Source organism: Tachysurus fulvidraco, chromosome 22 (genome assembly GCF_022655615.1).
Source record: "Tachysurus fulvidraco isolate hzauxx_2018 chromosome 22, HZAU_PFXX_2.0, whole genome shotgun sequence".
Lineage (NCBI taxonomy): Eukaryota > Metazoa > Chordata > Actinopteri > Siluriformes > Bagridae > Tachysurus > Tachysurus fulvidraco.
In genome coordinates, this window is record NC_062539.1 from 6,728,748 (window position 1) to 6,752,072 (window position 23,325).

Genomic DNA, 23,325 nt, shown 5'->3' on the forward strand with positions numbered 1-23,325 from the left:
TGCCTGTCGTGGTGGCAATCCCAGAACCCGTGGTGCACCCCGGAAGTAAGGGATGCCGTCAAGCTGAAGAAGGAGTCCTATCGAGCCTGGTTGGCTCGGGGGACTCCGGAGGCAGCTGATAGGTACCGAAGGGCCAAGCGAGCTTCAGCCCGGGTGGTTACGGAGGCAAAAACTCGGGCCTGGGAGGAGGTCGGTGAGGCCATGGAGAAGGACTATCGGTTGGCCTCAAAGAAATTCTGGCAAACCGTCCGGCGCCTCAGGAGGGGGAAGCAGTGCCCTGCTCACACTGTTTACAGTGGGAGTGGGAATCTGCTGACTTCGACTGGGGACATCCTCGGACGGTGGAAGAAATACTTTGAGGTTCTCCTCAACCCCACCGACATGTCTTCCACTGAGGAAGAAGAGGGCGGGGGCTCAGTTGTGGACTCGTCAATTCCCCAAGCTGAGGTCACTGAGGTAGTTGAGAAGCTCCTCAGTGGCAAGGCACCGGGGGTGGATGAGATCCGCCCTGAGTACCTCAAGTCTCTGGATGTTGTGGGGCTGTCTTGGTTGACACGTCTCTGCAACATCGCGTGGAGGTTGGGGACAGTGCCTCTGAACTGGCAGACTGGGGTGGTAGTCCCTCTGTTTAAGAAGGGGGACCGGAGGGTGTGTTCCAACTATAGGGGGATCACACTCCTCAGCCTCCCTGGAAAGGTCTATGCCAGGGTACTGGAGAGGAGAATTCGGTCGATAGTCGAACCTCGGATTCAGGAGGATCAATGAGGGGTTCGTCCTGGTCGTGGAACACTGGACCATCTATATACCCTCGCCAGGTTGTTGGAGGGTTCATTGGAGTTTGCCCAACCAGTTCACATATGTTTTGTGGATCTGGAGAAGGCTTTTGACTGTGTCCTTCGTGGTGACCTGTGGGGGGTGCTCTGGGAGTATGGGGTCCGGGGCCCTCTGTTAAGGGCTGTCCGGTCCCTATATGACCGGAGCAGGAGTTTGGTTCGCATTGCCGGCAGTAAGTCAGACTTGTTCCCGGTGCATGTTGGACTCCGGCAGGGCTGCCCTTTGTCACCGGTCCTGTTCATTACTTATATGGACAGGATTTCTAGGCGCAGTATGAGGCCGGAGGGAGTCCGGTTTGGGTACCACAGGATTTCATCTCTGCTTTTTGCAGATGATGTTGTCCTGCTGGCTTCCTCAAACCAGGACCTTCAGCGTGCACTGGGACGGTTTGCAGCCGAGTGTGAAGCGGCGGGGATGAGAATCAGCACCTCCAAGTCCGAGGCCATGGTTCTCAGTCGGAAAAGGGTGGCTTGCCCCCTTCAGGTTGGTGGAGAGCTCCTGCCACAAGTGGAGGAGTTTAAGTATCTTGGGGTCTCGTTTATGAGTGAGGGAAGGATGGAGCGGGAGATCGACAGGCGGATTGGTGTATCTTCTGCAGTGATGCGGTCGATATACCGATCTGTTGTGGTGAAGAAAGAGCTGAGCCAAAAGGCAAAGCTCTCTATTTACCGGTCGATCTACGTTCCTACCCTCACCTACGGTCATGAGCTTTGGGTCATGACCGAAAGGACGAGATCCCGGATACAGGCGGCCGAAATGAGTTTCCTCCGCAGGGTGGCTGGGCGCTACCTTAGAGATGGGTGAGGAGCTCGGTCACTCGGGAGGAGCTCAGAGTAGAGCCGCTGCTCCTCCACATCGAGAGGAGTCAGCTGAGGTGGCTCAGGCCTCTGTTTCGGATGCCTCCTGGACGCATCCCTGGGGAGGTGTTCCGGGCATGTCCAACTGGGAGGAGGCCCCGGGGAAGACCTAGGACACGCTGGAGGGACTATGTCTCTCGGCTGGCCTGGGAACGCCTCGGTATTCCCCCGGAAGAGCTGGAGGAAGTGTCTGGGGAGAGGGAAGTCTGGGCATCCCTGCTTAGACTGCTGCCCCCTTGACCCGGCCCCGGATAAGCGGTAGAAGATGGATGGATGGATGGATGGATGGATGGATGGATGGATGGATGGATGGATGGATGGATGGATGGATAAACAGCAAGCTCGAGTCTTCTACAAGAGTCCTCAGAGATTGTTTTCTCCCTTCAAACACAAGGACTCCATGTAATCAAACTCATTTTTGAAATAAGGTTTTATACAGCATGTAGAGATTTTGCCACAAATAATATCTGTACAAAATTACCGGTAATTTCTGTACAAAATAAGTTTTTGCCTGTAATACATGATGTATATCAGCCTGATTTTATCTATATTTATTAGAATTCTCTCTCCAAAACAAATTCGCAGGTAATGTACAGTATTAACGCATAACACACTGCTCATATAAGAGACACTTGATGAAATCACTTGAATATTTGTTTATCGATGGGTATCGAGTCTAATTAAGATAAACAGGACCTATACAGTGCCGATGCTTCGTACAGATCAATTAAAAAGGTAGCATTGTTTGGTATCTACCTGGGATGTGAATCAGAAATACGACATAGCTCAGTTTTCCCCTGGATAACTGGTTTGGCTGTGCAACATAGAAGACAATATTTAATGGGGCAGAATTGGTGGGTTTAATTGGTGGCCTTAATGTGTATAGTGATATTTCAGAGATCTATGTATTACAAAGAGAGGTGTGTCACCTCTGTGAGAGGACACCTGGATCCTACTGTACTGGACTGTATGTGTTGGACATTGTGGGATTTTGGTTCTCCTTGCAGCCAGTTTCAATGATTTCAGCAGATATACAGAGCACAAAGGGGGAAAAAAACAGCCTTGCTATTGAAACTGAAATTGTTCTTACAGTAGATGCTGTGTATTGATTAGCATTGTTAAAACACCCTGGTTTTAATCTTTAACTGAATCCTAAAACAGCAAAACATACAGTATAGGCAGGTGTCCTGTGGGGTCTGAGTTAAAGTCTGAGGACTGAGTCATAGGAGAAAGGTTCAAGAGTTGTGCACGAAATTTGCAGAATCTAGCTATACAAATGCAAAATTAAGAATCTAGACATCCAGAACATTCAGAAAGGGATCCAGTATGAGATTACTATCAAACGGCCTGTATATAAGAGCAAGAAAAGGAAATATCTATAATCAAAGTTTGGCACAGAGAAGACAATATTCTGATCCGAACCTTTTTCTGAGACAAAAACAAGCTGTTTTATTTGGCTGCATCACAGCTAAATTCTGACAGCAATACTCCAAAAGATATTTATTCTAAACTGATGTTTAGACTTTCGAAAAAAACAAAACTATTCAGACTGAATGAAATATTGCTTGTCTAAAACAATTGTCTTGTCACACTCTCTAAGGAAAGAGAACCTGGGGAGATTTGGAACATAGCCATCGCTAATCCACGCTTCTTTCCATTCTTTAAGAGATTGCACAACACAGGAGACACAATATGTTGTGCTTGCTGCCAAGAATCGGTGCATTTCAGACATTTCAGATGAATTTCTAAGAACTTAGGAAAAGAAAAATAACAAAAAAAATTGCAAAACAGCTCAGGGCCTGTGCTTTAGGACTTTACTCTTGCTGCTGGTTTAAGGTTTTGTGAGGTGAATGAAGATTTCAGTTGTTATGACTACAACGAGACCTTATACAAGTTTTGATGTGAAATCATTATAGTCTTAAGACCATACTGACAATCTACCATAGTCGATATTTAAACTTTAACTGTTTATGGGATCAAAGCTAAGATGTAGGATTACATAACTTGCTCTATCGGATGCTGTACAAGAATGTAAATGGGCTCGAAAATAGCTGAAAAAGTATACAGTATGTAGCCTGTGCAGAAAGAGAAAGAGAAGAAGAATAGAAGAATCTAATTGACAGAAAACAAAATGTTGATAATATTAGTATTAGGTCTATGCATATGTCAGTTTTTTGCAATGGGAAAACGATTTTATCTCAAGATGAAATTGTTAAATGAATCAAATACAATCAAATTAAATCATATCAATTTAACGAATTGTTTAAATGATATTAAACGACCCAGAATGCATCAGCATTTACTATATTAAAGATAAAATAGTTAGTTAACTCACTAGTCTAGAACCTTCTTAATCATGTAAATATTTTTCAAAACCTAAGAGTATTCTTATTATAGGAATGATGCAGTATTTAATGTCAGTCAAATGAGTCTCCTTTTAGTGTTTGCCATTAATCAAATATACATCAATAATAATCATCAGCATTTTTTCACACCTGCCTAAAACTCTTGCACAGTACTGTGCATTAAAAAAAACACTGCTATACAATTTAAAACATATTCTGTTTTAATACAACATAGAGCTAAGTGATAACTGGTAATATTTAATATTATTTAATAATATTGTTAAATTGCAGCACTGTGTCGTTTGTCTTCTCTAGTGTCACTGTTGTATTTCCCTTTAAAATAAATAAATAAATAAATAAATAAATAAATAAATTTAAAAAAAGCATGCAGTGATAAATATTAGCAGAACATCAGACACTCTCAGCATCTTTAAATTATCCTCTACTTGATAACAGCTATCAAGTAATTGCCTATATACATCCAGATCATTCAAAATCATTTAATCATTTCACCTTAGATATTAATCTTAAATAATATTTAAAAAAAAACTAAAAAAAAAAAAAAACAAGCGACTATATAATATAGCAATTTAACTGTTTTAAAGCCAAAAACTATTTGGAGCATCTTTATGGCCTTTTATCTTTCATCTCTCGTCAACCATGAGGGGAAAAAAATGTCAAAATATGTCAAACACTACTACTACCAAGGGTAGCTGTAATAAGCTGCTGCTTATTTGAACTGCTGAAAAAACTGCTGAAAAATCTACTGACAGTTTGGAAAGGTTTGTATAAGAGGCTGCATCTTTCGATCTAAAAATCGAGCCAAGACTAGAGATTACTAAAGGGAGCTGGGGGAACTTGGCATGGCTTCCAAGCAGTCAGTTAATATCAGAGATTTCAAAACATCTGAGCAGCTGTCAATCATCTCCCTTTTTTATTATTAAAAAAGGAATAAAGAAAGGCTGACTACAGCATATTGGAGTTCCAACATGCCAGGTCTGGCTTAAAGGCAGGGTCTCCGATGTTTGAAAGCCAATGTTGACATTTGAAATCACCAAAACAAACACGCCCCTAACCGGAATGGGTCCCACCCCTGTATTGATAGCTCCGCCCACACATACATACGTAACCAGGCAACTACTGGAAAGAAATGTGTCTTTATCATAGCTGAAGTGAAGAACAATACGATTGCAGATAAACAAACAAGCAAAAATGACACACAAGCATAATCATGTAAAGGACGGCATTCATCAGTTCTGTGTAACAAAGCAAAACCAACGTTACTCACCTATCGAGAAGGAAAAAAGCGCCTCGGCGTCTTAAGTAAAGTCGAGTTTCCCGAGTCAATAACTCCTGAGCTAAACGCTGTTACTACACAAAACGTGGTTGTAGCTGCCTCTCTACATTACTACGATAGAAAAGAGGTGTTATTTGTGTAGTAACAGCGTTTAGCTCAGGAGTTATTGACTCAGGAAACTCCAATCTGTGAATATGCGGCCAACTTCCTGCTCTTTCAGTTCTCTCCAGCGCTGGAAAGCTGATCCTATATTAACACGTCCTACTTCTTGCCTTAGCGTAAGTCTTTCTTCGCTTTCTTTTTTTGTTTTTATCCTCCGTGTCAATGTTAAAACCGCGTTCTTCTAATGTCACACATGCGCACTGAACACTCTCTCCGCTGCATATTGACAAGCCCCACCCCTTTCTGCTAATTGGCTACACGTTTGTTTTGATTTTTGTTTATTATTCGGCCCGACTCATTTTTCTAAAGCATTTCTCAAAAATCGGAGACCCTGCCTTTAATTATATACTAGTCTGCTTGAAGGTAAACATTGAAGGTAAAGCTTTCTTTTTCTTTTTTCCAAAACTGTATGCCAGTTTTGTGTGTGTGTGTGTGTGTGTGTGGTATGAGTGTTGAAGTAAGTGGAAGATTAAAAAGAGAGAGGAAAGGATGAAGCAGAGTTGAGGAGTCCTTCAAGAGAGAAGAGAAGTAGTTGTTGAAGAAGCGCTGATGTTCAGGAAGGTTTATTGTGACAAGTGAGGTGTCGGGAATAGTTTTATGGGAAATGTAGTTTACATGCCCTGGAGGCAGGCGGCTGAGTCACTGCTGGCGTCATGATGTACATCGTCAGTGCTGGCGTCATGTGACGCAGTGGATTTTCACTTCTGAGAGCCTGCTGCCTTTTCACCCTGTCAGAGTAGCATACTAAACATCTAACCATCTCTCACACACAAACACAGACTCACAGAAAACAATCTAAACTGAGAGCTCTCAGTACATTACAATAGTCTCAACTGAGAATAGAAGAGAAAGGAAAGGAGTGAAAGGAAAATGTGACGAAAAAGAAAGTAAATGAGAAAGATGAAATGGGGAAAAAGGAAAGGAATGAAAAAAAAGGAGATCATTTAAAGGGATAGAATATATATTGATATAATAATGAATGCAGTTAATTAAATCTATTCTTTAACCTCAGCATCCAAAAGAAAATATATAATAATAATAATAAATGTATGTGTATATGTATATATAGGGATCCAACCACACACATTTTGAAATCTCATTCTCCTCCCCTCTCAATCCTCTCCTCTCATCTCCTCCCAGAGAGGTCTGTGTTGCCGAGGAATTATGATTTGTTCAGGTTTTTGAAGGAGAGCCAAGTCTCTCTCTCTCTCTCTCTCTCTCTCTCTCTCTCTCTCTCTCTCTCTCTCTCTCTCTCTCTCTCTCTCTCTCTCTCTCTCTCTCTCTCCCTCCCTCCCTCCCTCCCTCTGTGTGTGTGTGTGTGTGTGTGTGTGTGTGTGTGTGTGTGTGTGTGTGTGTGTGTATGTATTTGTGTGTAAGGAGGCTTACAGATTAAGTTACAGAGCCACAGCTTCAGTTCTGTCTGAGGGAGAATATGGAGCCTTTTCACATCCTGTCTCAGTAGCCTGATCTATTGGAGGAACACAAGGGTAGCAAATCTAAACAAATTACACTACATAACATTGAAATATTTTTTGGACATGCCCCTGAAATTAAAATGTGTCTTGCTAAGGATTTTGTATCTGTTTAATGAGTCCGATATGACACATGTCTGAAAAAAATCACAACAAAAACATCTCAAAATATTGTCTCAGATCTAGTCAATACTTCATGATTAACAACCAGTTAAATGCCCCCTAGGATCATACTTGTCCCGCCCCCGTCGATGGGCGTTGACCTAGTAACGTGTTAGATGCAGAAAAAGGTTCTTAGCAATAAATATGGTTTATAAGTGTTTTTTCTTTCTGTCGATCCTCCTGCACACTATGTACCTTTCCAACCATGCAAAGGTTGATTTAAAAAATGCTTTAATCATTTTGAAGAAGGTTGACTTTATGTCACCGGCACTTTTCTGAGTTCCTGTTTCTGAAGAAATCGTGCCTAGGAATCTATTTCATGAGGAGTTTAATCTCATGAGGAGATATATGTGATATTACAAGTCCTTGGTTCAGCATAAAAATCTGAAGGGACTCATTTCTCCCCTCATCTGATCTCAGTGCTGTTTATGAGAAATGATAAAGATATTACTACAGTGAGCTCTTCTCTTATGTTCTTTCCCCATAGGTGGCTTTTTCTATTTTTTCTTCCGTCATCAGCAATTTTTCAACTCAGAGTAGTATCACAGGGAACAGGCAGTGCAAGCGAACAGACCACAACTTTTCTCCCGAAGAAAACTGGGTTTCTGTAACTGGGTTTCCATCAGAACACAATATTGTCTTGAATATATTTTTATTTCTAAGAGAGACACACACTTTGTAAAGGGCAGATGCTTTTACAGAGAAAATGATGCATATGAAATTTAATTCAAAACAGCCATGCAGACTTCTCTTATAGCCTCTGTCTATCAAAAACATCTTCCTTCCACTGCATTTTTGTAATATCCCGACACTCTAAACACAACATCTGAAGCAACTGTTAAGCTATCAATTACAGAGCGCAAGGCTATGGGGGAATCTGATTAGGCCTCCATCTGTTGGAATAAACATGATGGAAAACGCAGGGAGTTCTCAGACATGCTGTCATAAAGAGTTAGTGAAAAACATAGAAGAACAGCATCTAATGCTGCTGCTGAAAAATCAACGTGGTCACATTTATAAGTTGCTTAAAAGCTCCTGGTTACACAACTGCACTTGACTATATAGTGTAAAGATGAGGATGGGTTTTCTTTTGAGTCTGATTGCACATAAAGGTCTTTTTCTGAATATCTTCTCAGGGGATTTTTTTTCCTTTTCACAGTTTCAAACTTTAGAATTTTATTCTGAATGTTTATATTTCTCATCATTTCATTGGTTGGAAAATATTAGACAAATTTTTTTTTTCTTACTGTACTATTTTTGAGATCTGTACATTACTAAAGTTTTATTAAAACTGGATGCTTTCAGACTTTACTAAATCAATTGCTATAAGAAAAAACATTTTAAAATACTTTTTTACTCCAAATATTTTTGTTTTAAACTTCAGAGCACTGAAATTGTCTATTTTCCCAGTTTTTTTCTTAATAAGATGCCTTTTGCTGGAGTACGTATGAGACAGGATGTCTCATTTCTTTGTTTCTTTATAATGTACAACAGCAAAAACATGCTACAGAAATATTGTAATGTACTTACACAATGAAATCTCAGCGCAAACTGGTATTTGCTGACCAGCTGGAAAGGCTCTGGTCTGACTTGTAATTGTGTGGCAAGTATGTGTCTTAGTAAGGTTTTGAGCCACCATGAGCTACCAGAACACCTTCATTGTGCCCGTCATAGATTCTACAAATCTCTGTAACTGAACTTGTTTTTAAGGATATTCCCTTTTTGATTTGTGTTTTGATGATAGCAGTGGAAGTGCTCATATTTTAGCGATCAAGTGACTCAGCGTAACTTAATTTCTGGTAGATTCAACTCTTAATAAATCTTAAATTTGTAGTGACTCTTTAATCCAACCATGTCAAAACAGAGGGGGGCATGGTGGCTTAGCACGTTTGCCTCACATCTCCAGGGTTGGGGGGTCGATTCCCACCTCCGCCTTGTGTGTGTGGAGTTTGCATGTTCTCCCCGTGCCTCGGGGGCTTCCTCCGGGTACTCCGGTTTCCTCCCCCGGTCCAAAGACATGCATGGTAGGTTGATTGGCATCTCTGGAAAATTGTCCATAGTGTGTGAGTGTGTGAGTGAATGAGTGTGTGTGTGCCCTGTGATGGGTTGGCACTCCGTCCAGGGTGTATCCTGCCTTGATGCCCGATGACGCCTGAGATAGGCACAGTCTCCCCGTGACCCGAGGTAGTTCGGATAAAGCGGTAGAAAATGAATGAAATGAATAAATGTCAAAACAGAGCCCCTGTGTGGTTTCTTTTCTTTAAATTGTCACTCATATATATATATATATATATATATATATATATATATATATATATATATATATATATATATATATATATATATATAGTGATTATAGTCAGAAAGGATATGATTTTAAAAGAAAACATGAAAAGTAGGCATCAAATACAAAAAATACCTGAATTTATCAACATTAGTAGCTTAACTACAGGTCATTTTTTTCTCTGTCACTCTATCCTCCTGAGAGGCTGGGGCTACAGAACTCTACATCACTGCTTGGCCCAGTTCACAACCTTACCCAGGTGTTCAAGGTACGTTGTGCCATGTTTAGAGAAACATGCTGATGTGCCAAAGAGACTAATTAAAGCAAATGTTCTGAAGAGGGGCCAATAAAGCCACTAAAAGCTACAGTAATGTAGATAGTATGAAGGTCTAATGAATGCAACAGTTACAATTATTGCTTTTTCTGTAGTTTATTGGCCTATAATTCAATGAGCTGCTTACACACACGGGTGAACAATAATAAACGCTGACATTTGGACTGACGTTTACGATGCAGTCTACTGAATTAGTCTATGAATGCAGACAGTCAGCACAGATGGCGTTTATTCCCACAGTGCCACTGATCAACAGTATAAATAAATCCACTATAATCGTATACTGTTGTCAAACAGCAACTCTCTATCTAATCCGTTACCAGTAACCTTATTTCTTTGGCTGCTGTTTTCTCACATGAAGCAAAAGTGCCTTTTTAGTAATCGACAGTTTGGATGGTGTCCCTCAACAACCTCGTATATTCTCATACCTTAGAAATCTTCACAATCTGCTGTGACGAAGCTCAGATTATTCACAAGGTAAAGAAATTTTTGGAACAATCAGATTTTTTCCCTGGCATATTTCAGCTACAAATACAATATTGTCAATTCATAAATTAAACATTCATTCAATCATTCATTTTCTACCGTTTATCCGAACTACCTCGGGTCACGGGGAGACTGTGCCTATATCAAGCGTCATCGGGCATCAAGGCAGGATACACCCTGGACGGAGTGCCAACACATCACAGGGCACACACTCTCATTCACTCACACACTATGGACAATTTTTCCAGAGATGCCAATCAACCTACCATGCATGTCTTTGGACCGTAACTGTCCTTCATTCTTTACCCTCTCCATTCCCTTTAAGCATTCTTATTGACTTTCCAGTAACAAAATGCTAATTCTGACATTCACCACTTGGCCTTAATTCCACTGGCTGGTGGATAATCTTGTCTTTTCCACCTCTCCTGGAGTGCACATTCACTTCAAATTTTAACGTCTAACCTAAACACAGGGTGTGTGAAGACAGGGAACGAGTGATTAATGGAAGTACGACACAGGACAAGAAGTAAACAAGCCGATACTTAAATACGAGAAGAAACCAAGACGGTGGAGGAAGTGGGAAGAATTAGGGGTGGGTAATGTTTTAGTTAGACAAAAAACTGGAAAGCTTGATGACTAAATTAGGACTTTATCTACAGTACACATATTAATTTCCCATGCCGTTCCAAGATGTAAATATTGACCTAGTTAGTCATGTGCATGCATCTGTATGACTAATGCTGATTGAAGTATCATTCACTTTGCAGTGTGTGGGTATGTGTGTGTCTAACCAATGGGGTTCACTTTGGTGCATACAGTAACTTTGCATATTTGTGCTTGTGTGTGAAGAAGTATGTCCTTGAACTGACTTCTCCACTGCTGTACGCACTAATGGGAGACTACGAAATACAGACACCTCATCACTGATGCAGCACAGACAGTGTCTGCAGAGAACTAAAGGAGTGTGTGTATGTGTGTGAGTGAGAGAGAACGAGAGAGAGAGAGAGATGGAGAGAGAGAGATAAAGAGCCTCACGGCAATGAAAGATGTAGGTATTGTTTTACTCCCATTCGTAACTGTGCTAGTCTCTACTGTATGCACCATTTTGGCACTCGGTGTGATTGCTCATACCCCGAGGGAGTCTCATTTAGAATACAAAAGCTATGTTTTATAGGTCATCAGCTTACTTGGAATAAACATGATCTTAAATCTCCAGGGGGAAAAAACCCATGCATGCCTGAAATGTTAAAGTGAATTGAATCCAAAAGACTGCCCTGTGCTAATCCCAGGATTTTAATTGACAACACACTTAGTACTATTTGTCTTAACACATCTACACTATAGTGTAATGATTTATTATCTTACTTTCCACCGTCTCCTAGAATCCCTTTTATAGTTGGTTCCTCTCAAGATTTCCTCCTAATGTTGTCTCGGGAGTATTTCCTTAACACTTTCGCCCCTGGAGAAAATCTAAATCTGAATCACTATGGTTTGTGTCAAGATTTATACAAAAAAATTGAATTTAATTGAAAACGTTGTTTAAAAATTTGACAGCTCATTAAACTAAAACTACAGCACTTACCGTTGGAGTCATCTTTAAATGTTTTACAAATTAAAGGAACATCTAAGCATCTAATTTCTATGAACAAAATACAGTATGTAACATCACAACTCACATACTATAGAAGTCAACTATGCAATTATATAATTTTGCTGAAAGCTCTTAAAATCTTCTTCATTCAAGGTTTAAATCTGCATGTTATTTTTTAGCTCTAAGTAAACACGGACGTGCCTCGGGATCAACCACAAAAAAGTATAATAAACAAGAATATCTTTTTACCTTCTATTGCTGGGGAACTGAGGTCATACTCCACTGCATTAGAACAAATGCACTGCTTAACATGCATGGCGGATATTTTGTATGGGTGATCAGTCTAATTTAATATGTAAATATCTATGTCTATGTAGATCCACAACTCTTAAATAAATGCAAATTATTACGTTTAAATCAATATGTTTGTCTTTTATTTATTTTTGTATTGTGTCATTGTATCTCCAGATTTCAAGAATATTTATAGTTACCTCAGCACTAGGACCTGGGGGAGGAGGATGCTGTTGCTGCTGCTGCTGCTCATGCTGCTGATGCTGCTGCTGCTGTTGATGATGCTGCTGATGCTGCTGCTGTTGATGATGCTGCTACTGCAATGTTACCATTGTTGTGTCTGTGCATCTCGCACTGTAGTAATAAGCATGTTTGCTATAGACTTGCTAATATAAATATTATTCAATACCCTGTTTGTCATATACAGAGTGTAATAGTAAGTAGTTTCAAAGAAAATGTTCCTATCTACAATATGAATTTCTGGGGTTGATGGGTTTAAGAAAGGGGACTTGCTGTGTAGCACTAAAACTAGCAAATAAAGGTTTTGTGCAGCTCTTTATAGTCATTGCTTTCATATACATCACCAGAAAGAGGTTTCTGAAATACGCTAATGCATTTAGCATTGATCTAGATCTAATCGGACGAGTTAAAACCTTTATCGCTCTAATTAGGTATTGTAACAAACCACAGATTTATATTTAACAGTGACTGTTAGAACGTTTATCATTTTTTTAAAAATCTACAGACTTAATTTGTTCATGTCACAAGTGTTTGTTTTATTAGGATCTGAGAGTAACCAGTTAATGGGCTGCACAAAGATTTATGCTTTATTGTTTAACTGCTATTCTCTATCATTGTGTATGCTATGGGGTAGTAAGAGTAATTAAACTGTAATAAAATTCATCTCCAGCATTTCAAAACAATCACATTACTTTTTATGTTGTTGACAATAAGTTAACATTTGCGAAAAGGTCACATAGTTTTATCTGGGTTCAGAATGAATGGGAGATAATTATATCCATTATAATAAATGATGTCCCGCAATTCCTAAACCTGTAGATAGATATACAAGAATGAATAAATAAATTAATCGATGATGCAGCTAAGCTAAATGCCAGCCAGGTGAGATGAATTTGTCAAAAAAAAAGGTGAATTGTTTTTCACTCATTTCAGTGTTAATCAATCTGAGTCATATCTAACACAAAGATTTGTTTTTCAGGTTTTCAGTACAGAAGGCGATTGAACGATTTCTTAGTAATTTCATGAGAGAGAAAAAATGAGGGTGGTAAGAGAACAACTGTTTATACTGAATATCGCTGTAACATTACCGATAACAGGAACTTGTTTCGTGTACATTCCAAATGAACAAAAAGTATGATGTGTCATTCTTTAATTAATAAATAAATGTATTTGTTTGGGGCACGGTGGCTTCGATTCCCGCCTCCGCCTTGTGTGTGTGGAGTTTGCATGTTCTCCCCGTGCCTCGGGGGTTTCCTCCGGGTACTCCGGTTTCCTCCCCCGGTCCAAAGACATGCATGGTAGGTTGATTGGCATCTCTGGAAAATTGTCTGTGGTGTGTGATTGTGTGAGTGAATGAGAGTGTGTGTGTGCCCTGCGATGGGTTGGCACTCTGTCCAGGGTGTATCCTGCCTTGATGCCCGATGACGCCTGAGATAGGCACAGGCTCACCGTGACCCGAGAATAGTTTGGATAAGCGGTAGAAAATGAATGAATGAATGAATGAATGAATGAATGAATGTATTTGTGCAAAGTGAATCACAAGGAATAAATCAGTAATCAATGTCAGGGTGGTAACAGTGACTCTGCTTTGCTTCATATTATTTTATTTTCCATCCCATGTTTTATTTTATCCCTTGCTCAGTTGCCTTATAAAAGTCTTGACCTTAAATAACAAGTCAGTTATGTTTATTCATATGCCAATGCTCTCCATTTTTATTGCACAACAAGTATTCATCTGTAAGGAATGCTTTCACAACATTGGTACTGATGGAGCAGATTACTGAAAAAGACAAAAGTACAATGCTTTGTACCAGGAGCTTTAGCACATCACCACCATAGACATCACTCCAGAGCTTATAGTCATAGTGATATTATATTATATATTTAATTATATATTTAGTGATATTTATTATTTATTTCGTGCTTATAAAATAACCAATTTGAAGCTCATAACTTGCTTTATCCTTGCAACAGGGATAGCATCATTTTGCTAATTTTTATTGACCAACAAATTGAGCTGTATAACTGGAGGTGTGCTAGTGGGGGAGAGGTGTGTAACCAAAATGTAAATGATAGGAGGAAGGGTGCTCAAAGCAGGTCAGGAATGGTGAGGTCGCCATCTTTAACTAGTGCTCTTCAATCAACTGGCACAGACGATGGATAACTAATATCTGACTGGATAAATGTGTATTAACGCTCACACACAGCTAATCATGACTGAGAATCAATCAGTTGGAGTATAGCAGCAAAGACAGAGACTTCCTACTCTTCCTCCAGTGGATCATCAGACATTTTACAAATACAAGTACAAATACAAACCCGATGAAAGCCCTCACGCTGCTAAAGTCACTCTTTAAAACACTTGACAGCCTTACTTAGCCTGATTGGGGGCTTAGCATGGCTTGAATCATCTTAGACTCAAATCTGAATATGTTTTGTCTGCAGCCATTAAACAAACATTTCTGGCTAGTTTTATCACTAAATATTTTATCAATCTTATCACTATGCAAAAGCTACTACAAAATATAAAGCTGTTAAGGATTTATTTTCAGTAGTGAAATGTTCTTACTGAGGCATCTCCTTTTGAAGAAAAATCCACCCAGAATCCCTTGTATATGTATTTGTTTCTAATTAATAAATGACCGGCAATGATTTCCTTTTATTAGTCTAAATTCATTCCAGTTAACACTTTCCCACAATGCTGTTCGTCTACTTCATGATAGTGGCGCCAGTGGGATTTAGCCTTTACTTCATCTCTACCTCACTAAAGTGATGCAACGGCACTTTACTTATTTATTCCGTCCAGCTGTCTCACCACCACCTCCATCTGAAATCTCTGCTCAATTAGATCAGCCTGCAAACCTTCACCTTTTGTGCTGATACCACCGTCACTGCCTGACCCATAATATCTAGATTGATAGTTAGCTGAGCCCAGCCACTTTTATGACTCGGTGCAACTACTGTACATCATAGAATATTTGCTGTTTATATTGTTTTTACATGGAGTATTTTATTCAAAATGACTTTGAAAATAGATTGTGAAAATGTTTTTCTCTGATTAAGTACCACCAACTGTCCAAGCAATATCTCCTTGTGATGATGTCAGGGCAGTACACAACCCACACAGTCTTTTCACAGGGATAACAAATACAGCACCAACCAACAAATTAGCCCCAGAATCACTAAGCACATGACACACAGACGTGTTTAATATTTAAATTCACTTGTCAGGAAAGAGCACACCATCTGCATATAGCCGTCATCTTATGACACTTTGCTACTGTACTCTGTTGTTGGGTTTAAAAAATGACAGATAGCCAATTAAGCTTCATTTTCTGTCTGCATTTCTCACAGATCTTCAGTTTAACAAGTGGGCTGAGCAATTTATTTCTCCTCAAATACTAGAAATAAAATATCAAGGAAAAAAAAAAACATTGATTTGCACCAACAACATACAATCAACAACGAGCAATCAAAAAAGCAGGTATCTCTTCATGCCATTCAATGCGTGTGAGTTTTTGGGGCATGAATTAGAAGGTAAAACTGATGTAATTGTCTGTATTTTAGCAAATTCCTTCAAAATGTCTGACTACAACTTTAAACCAATTGTCATTTACATATATATATTATTTTTTTTTCATATAGTGACATATAGTTAGTGATATGTTTTAACAGGGAGACTATTTATTAATCCGGTGTAGTGTTTAATAGCATATCTATATAAAATTCTTTAGATTTCATTTATAGATCTATGTGAATCTGTTACTGTCATATACGTTATTAAAAAATATACATGCATTCAGTATAGGATTTTTTAACGTATTTAATGTTTTCACCTCTGTTGTTTTTGACTTGATCTGTGTATGTATGTGCTCAGCTGGCATCTACAAAGGCGAGTTGGTTTTCTAAAAAGCCATCTGGCGTGATGTCTACGGATCGCGAAAGCAAAGTCTGCTCTGGTGGCTCCAGCGAAAAGCAACATTCCGGTGGAGCAGAGGTTTTGGTATGTACTCCGTGATCCACTGCATTCAAAAGTCCAGACAAACATGAATGTGCAAGTTGTGTCTCCCAACATTGGGAAAGACTATGCTGGATTATTCGTTTTATGTCGCTAACAACTATTCAGCAGCTATATTGTACATATATTGCAAGTTAAAAAACAAAAACAAAACAAAAACAAAACAGATTTCTGTTATTCTTTTTACAAGTTCAAATACCACTAAAATAGACAATGTGGAAACTAGGTATTACTAGGCACTAGGTATGTTGGCCTATGTTAAATTGTGCATCGGGGCACACCGTAAAGACAAAAAAACAACAAAAACACTTATCATAACAAAAAAACACAAAGTACCCTGATTTACTAAGACATTTTATACCAAGGCATTCTGTACCGTTTACATTCGGTACTGTGAAACAAGAGGTTTGTATGACAGTCCTCTCAAATTATTGTCCGTTATCCAGCTAAGGTGAGGAAAGCTGACGTCTGTCTTTCTGCCCAAGAAAGTTTTTTTTTCTTTGTTGTTCTTTTTTTTTTTAGGTTTTTTTTTTTTTTTTGTCAGGGAAAAAAAAAGAAAAAAGAAGATACTGGAAATCTCTACTTAAAGGAATACTTCGATCAGGATTGCTATTGTTACAGTGAAATGAAGCCAATTGATTCCAAGCTGAAACTCAAATCAGTTTCTTTCTATCGATATTTGCCAGGTTAGTTGGCAGTATCACATGTTTGCACTGACTGTGACCACCTTGTTCACAATCCTCCGAAGACATTTCTTTCTAGCAGAGCCTAAAATAGCAGCGTAAATAGGGCCAGCATAAGTGCATGATTACAAAAATAAACAGTTTCAGTCATGTGCAGTAAAACCACAGCAATACATAGATTTGCATTCAATTCGTTCAGCTCACTCAGAATACATCTGTCAGTACGTTAGAGACTTACAATGTACACTTAAAACAGGATATACAAAAACAAAGTATTTGCTAATCTCTGAAAATGAGAATTGCAGGGCAAATAAAAACCTCTGGCATTCAGAAAACAATGGCAGTACAGGAAGAATCATTTGTGTGGAATTAAAGCTACACCACAGATCACGTTTCTCGGGACTCGGTAGATCAAATATCCCATTACTGCTAGAAAATGGCAATGTTAGCTCAGGAAGGACTTAGTAAATAAAGTAAGTAAATAGTTTTTTATTCAGTCATTGACTCGATTTGCACCAGCCTTTGTTTTAATAGTCGATCCTAATGCTCGCGGTAAAAGACTTTGAGCTAAATCTACAACAATAATAAAGATATGGGACTGAGTATGAATGTGAGTTATGTTGCCGCTATTTTACTGCATTGATAAAACTGCATCCATTCCTGCAACTCATCAAACCACCCCAAATCACCTCATTGTGGCTATTATGAATATTGTGAGTTATCATCATTTTCTTTCTCTAAAAGGTGCTCATGGGGATATTGTATGTGGTTGTTTGTTTGCTTAATTGGTTTAAATGTTTCCCCCATTTTTTTATATCTAATATCCAGCTTCTAGCAAGTAATGGTTGAAGTAACACAAACGGTTCTTTTGTAATTAAGTAGCAGTTAGCTAATAAGCATAATCAACAGTTGATCACAATAAACACTCAGCAATACACACGTTTTCCATTTTGCATTAGTCGATATGATTCTATTTACATGGCAGTAAATGCCAGTCGGCATACATTCAGGAACAAATACACACCGTCTGAGTTCAGCTTCCGATTTTCAGTATCAAGTAAGTGCACTACTAATCAGACTCATTTACAACTGATTTACAAGGTCGTATTTACAATCCAAGTGAAAAATAAAATGCGTTTAACTGTTAGCTACAAATTGTTAAGATAGCATATCTTTAAATCAAAGAGGATTCTTTTGTTTCTTCCAAAAAGATTTGGTTGATTCTCTTAACAATCCCATTAAAAATGTTTACACAACAGCCTCTTTATTAATAATATCTTAGAGGTTTTGGAAAAGTGCAGAATATTGCCAATACTGGATAAGTTGAACAAATAATGGTTTATTTTGTCAAGTTAATATAATAAAATGCTGCATTTTTTTTTTTCACAATAAAATTGTTTTAGAATTTTTCTGATAAGGTATGCTGGCTTTAAGTGTAAAAATAAACCATGTTCAACTGGTTCAATCTATATTTGAGTAAATTACTGCAACATTTTTTATTTTATTTTCACACATTCAACTACGAGTTTTAGTAGTCGAATGAAAAAAAACCCAGCTTTTCTGGGTCAATTGTTGGGTCATGTCAATTTTGAATTGTAGCATGCAAATAAAACTATAATTCAGGAATTTAATATTTACGATAAAGCTAAACTCTAAATATGTTTTAGATAAACGTTTCTTCCCTTGTTCCATTTTTTACTACCATAAAATATCATTTAAATACGTCTAAATAAAGCATTCACACAGCACAACAAAATCGCAAGACTAAAGGCAGGGTTGTTAAAAATCACTATCATATTGCATTTTTGATCACGGTTAAGAAATAGATTCTTTTGGTTATCCATTTCTATTTACTACTGTTTTGGTATCTCCTAATAGTCAGTGATGTTCATCAGTAAGAACTCTCAGTGCAGGAGTTCTTACTCAAAGCTCTGGGGTATTGTCTGTACCATTACAAATGCTTCTGTCAAAATGCCCAGCAAAATAAATTAAAGAAAAAATAGTTGTTTCACTACAGTGGCTTTACACTCTCATGAGAAAACAGGTCAATAAATAAATAACAAACTTGAGCCCAAGACCCCCCACCCTTCCTTCACTCCCCAATAGACTCACACTTGACTCAGCACATATATGGCTTCTAAACTTGGAATAAAGGCAGTTAAATAAATGGCGCTTCTTTTGAATTCTTTTTCTTATTTCACACAGACATGAGCAAACTCAACCAAGCTCAACTTTGGTTTCTGAGTGGGTACAATGAAGATATTTTGTGTCATTTTTCTTTTAAAATGTATTCTATTTACATATCAATATAAGATCGCCCAGCGGTCTATAATACTATTTTCATTGATATTTTACAAGATTATGAAGAACAGCTAGTTATTTGCTACAATTATACAGAACAAAAGACACTCAAAAACACTTTTGCAAAGCTTAAAATTTCATCATTGTCATGTGATACAAGTCCCTGATTTTCTTTTCAAGTCCTAGCTCAGGCCAGATTGCATTGTATGGACTCTACAGAATACTACAGAATTTTTATCTATCCACTTACTTCTTCATAACAAAGACAGCAGAGGGCAAATTGATAGCTGAACGAAAGAGTAACTACATGAATGGGTGAGCTAGGAAAATCCCACCTGTTCATGCTAGTTAAAATGGTGGCATTGTATCTGTTAAGGATCTGATTACTCCCCCTACACAATACACATTCTGTTTCCTTTGGGTACAGAAAACCTTCGGACACACAATAGTGCCACCATGTCAACATACACCAGAGTTTGGTCAGAGGTTTGAGGACAGCCTGGATCTGATAGTTGAGTCTGTCTCAGGGAGGCTAACTATAGAATCTTTTTTGTGCACTATTGGCTCAAGATAGCTTGGCCCTGCGCCACCAACAGGAGGTGGAGTGGAGGGTGACATCTGGTGAGGATGTACGATTCTGTGAGGTACAGCGCTTCTGATTCCAGAGGGCCCAGGTATTGCAGGGTGAGGGGCCTGCTGTGGCCCAATGGACGAGGAGGAAACGTGGGCTGAGGGTGGTGGGCTGGTACCAACACCTGTCACTCCATCCTGGGGCAAAGAGGGTTGAGAAGTGGACAACGTGCGGGCATCTTGGCTCAGGCTGTCTGCATGCTGTACACCTTTGCGTGTTGGACTGGGCACATGCTGCTGGACAAGTGACAGCTGAGATCCTGTACGCCCACCCATGGGGCTGCAGCCGTACTGGAATGTCCTTGAGCCCGTTGGTGCCAGTGGGCTCTGCACCGGTGGACTGGATGTGGCAGCAGAAGCACATGCGCCTGGTGGTTGTGGCTGCATGGGAGAGACAGATGCAGGGCTGGAAATGTTCTGAATTACCTGGAAGCGCCGGACCATGCGGGGTGATTGAAGAGTTCCTGGGCCCACCAGAGGATTTGCCATCTGTGGACAGAAGCTCATGGCTACGGCCTGCTGTAGGGTGGCGATTGCTGAAGCACCCTGCGACTGGCACGGTTGTGCAAATATGCCACCAGGGACTGCGGCTGTCATAGACATGGCACGTGGGCGCTGAAAGTCCACCAGTTTGACCATTTCTCTGTCATACTTCACAATCTCCTGGATCATTTCATTCTCTGTGTTGTTAAAGACTCCAGAGTTGAGGTCATGCTGCACTTTGTTCATCAAGATGGAGTTTTTCTTACCTGGTAGGGAAAGGATGGTCATTTATCTACAAATATGTCATTGCATGTTTGCACTTCTTTTACAGTAATGGAATTTAGTCACAGTTCTAGAATATACTTGCATTGCATTTTAATGCAATTTATAAAATACTGTTCTCACTGACCTATTTCAGAATATCGGTGACTCAGATGACCTACTGAAACTGGGAAAATATTTGTTTTTTTGCATAATGCCTGTGCTACTATGAAAACAAAAGTCACATTTTGTTTTCATTGTCATTGACTTGAATCTTTAGGAGTTTTCACATAGCAGTGGACAAACCTTTGGCACTCACCTTTAACATTAAAAACAATCAAATGGCTAGATAAGTGTGGAGTGCACGCTAATAAGAGAGTACAACCCTCTTACTGTACCTAGACGATCAAGTCTGTCAATGGCCACGGTCTCAAAAGCCCTTCTCATCATAGGGTACTCCTCCAGAACTTCATTGAAGTTGTCCACAGACAGTGAGTAAAGACGGCAGTATGTCTCCGCCTGAACACTCGCTGTCCGGCGGCCTCGTGTTAACAAACAGATTTCTGAAAGAAAATCAAACCACAAATACACAAAGCAACTTGATTTGCATCTGGGATTTTGCATAATGGCAGATGTTGACAACCTTAAACTAAACTGTGAGATAGAACATATGTGGAAATTCTTGAGAACATAGAAATGAGACACATTTGGGCAAAGTCAGATGCTAGAATTGATGTCTGTACCTGCAATTCACTTTTATGAGCTCATTCATGTTTCAGGTTGAGCAATATGCACCATGAAAATAGATTAGTATTATATAGTGATTGGAATTACAGGAGACTTTCTTTGCTCATTATTTTTAATGACACAGTTAAGTGATGTGTAATGTCTACAAAAAGAGGCTGCTGGTACAGTATACATTAGCTTGTTTGGCTACATCCACTGTCTTTTAAAAATAAATAGACCTCGATATAAGGTTTTGCTTTTGGCATCAACAACAGATTTTGTACAAGTAGCATAAATACATGTTCTGCAAATGGGAGCAATCATTGGCCCATTATCTGGAGGATATGAGTTGCAATCCAAACGATGCCACAGCCATTCATGGCCAGGAGCCAAGGAAGCAAAATCGGCCCTTCTCTCAGGGCGGATGGGAGGGTGTATTCTCTCTTCCCTGTCACACTAGTCAATCGTGAGCATCTGTGAGCTTGTGTGTGGAAGAGGGCTGGTAGCGCTTTCCTCTGTTTTGCTGCCCTGTGACACAGCATGAACGGCATTTCATAAAGAGAAGGAAGCCTCCTGATTTGGAAGACTAGTGTATGATATTTGGAAAGCTGGTTGGTAGGTGAGAATGGCAGGTGACCTTCCATATACTATATAAAGCAAATAAAATCAATAGTATAATTAAGTGCTAGTAGAAAGGACTGTTACAAACAAGAAAAGCATGTGCAGTTCTCCTCTCCTCAGTGAGTGATGAAAACATTCTACCACACCTCGTCAATGTTATAAACACCGGCCACTGTATTAACATTACTTGCCATCAATCAGAGCCGGCCCTCAGCCTGCGCTCTAAATCAGTTCTGGATCAGCAGATGCATATTCCAATATCCTCCTTCCAGGAGGCTGAAGTTAATTATAGACAGCAGTGTCACTCCATAGCCACTCACTCACGGCTGGGTCCCATTCATCAAGTCAAGAGGCAGTATATTTGAAAGCACGCACACACAAATGAATGCACAAACAAAGGAATGCATGCACAGACATGCATGAAAACACACAGGAACATATGCATAAACAGACACACTAACAACCCGAAATCTGTCTCAGCTTTTTTTTCGTGAAGCCCCTGGGGGCCGGCACGCTGCATTGAAGAGGAACCAAAAACTATGCTGGTGCTGCTACTGATATTTCTCTCATGATTTTGTTCAATATCTGTCTCACTGAACACCCCAGGGGAGGACCATCTGAAAAACCCTTTTAACTCAGGCTACAGAAGGCATCTGTTTTAGTCACAACCTTTCCAAGGTCACTCGGGGGGGGAAAGCTCCCGGTCCTCCCTGCTCACTGCGGCTCAGGAGTGCTGAGTCATCAGGATTTTTACAGCTAAACAAGGATCATCTTCCACTTCTAAAATTCAGCAAAAAGCTCCACAGATCTACAATGCTTAGCAGGCTCAGGGAAGCTCATGTTGCTCATGTAGAGTAAATCACATGAATATCTAGAGATTATCATCACTATATAAGTGAGAAAATAATATAAGGGCAGAGGACAGAATAAAAACATTGAATGGCTTTGCTGGACCATTCACAGCCAATGCATTTAGCTCTAAAGCAAACACATTACTTCTACTGCTACTACTATGATTCCTATTATTACTCCTACTGGTTTTCCTCCTCATCTGGCTATTGAGTACTGCTACTTCTATTCCTGATATTACTGATTCTACTGCCACAAGTACTATTATTATCACTCCTAGTACTTTCTAATATTCTGTAACTACTACTAATTTTCAGGCAGTTATTATAGCAGTAGGAGTAATAGGATGTTATTGCAACTACTAAGAATAATATTATTATTACTACAGCTACTACTCA

The 23,325-nt window shown here is 39.4% G+C and overlaps 1 protein-coding gene across 1 annotated transcript in view; it reads right to left on the bottom strand.

Moving 5' to 3' along the window:
* Positions 1-16,163: 16,163 nt before the first annotated feature.
* Positions 16,164-23,325, bottom strand: part of LOC113645350 (potassium/sodium hyperpolarization-activated cyclic nucleotide-gated channel 2-like) — a 64,360-nt gene continuing 57,198 nt past the window's right edge. The window contains exons 8-9 of the mRNA XM_027150887.2: positions 21,130-21,294; positions 16,164-20,736 (exon numbers count right to left, since the gene is read on the bottom strand). Of these exons, the coding sequence (XP_027006688.1) occupies positions 19,838-20,736; positions 21,130-21,294 (1,064 nt within the window). The 3' untranslated portion in view covers positions 16,164-19,837. The remainder of the gene's footprint in view (positions 20,737-21,129; positions 21,295-23,325) is intronic.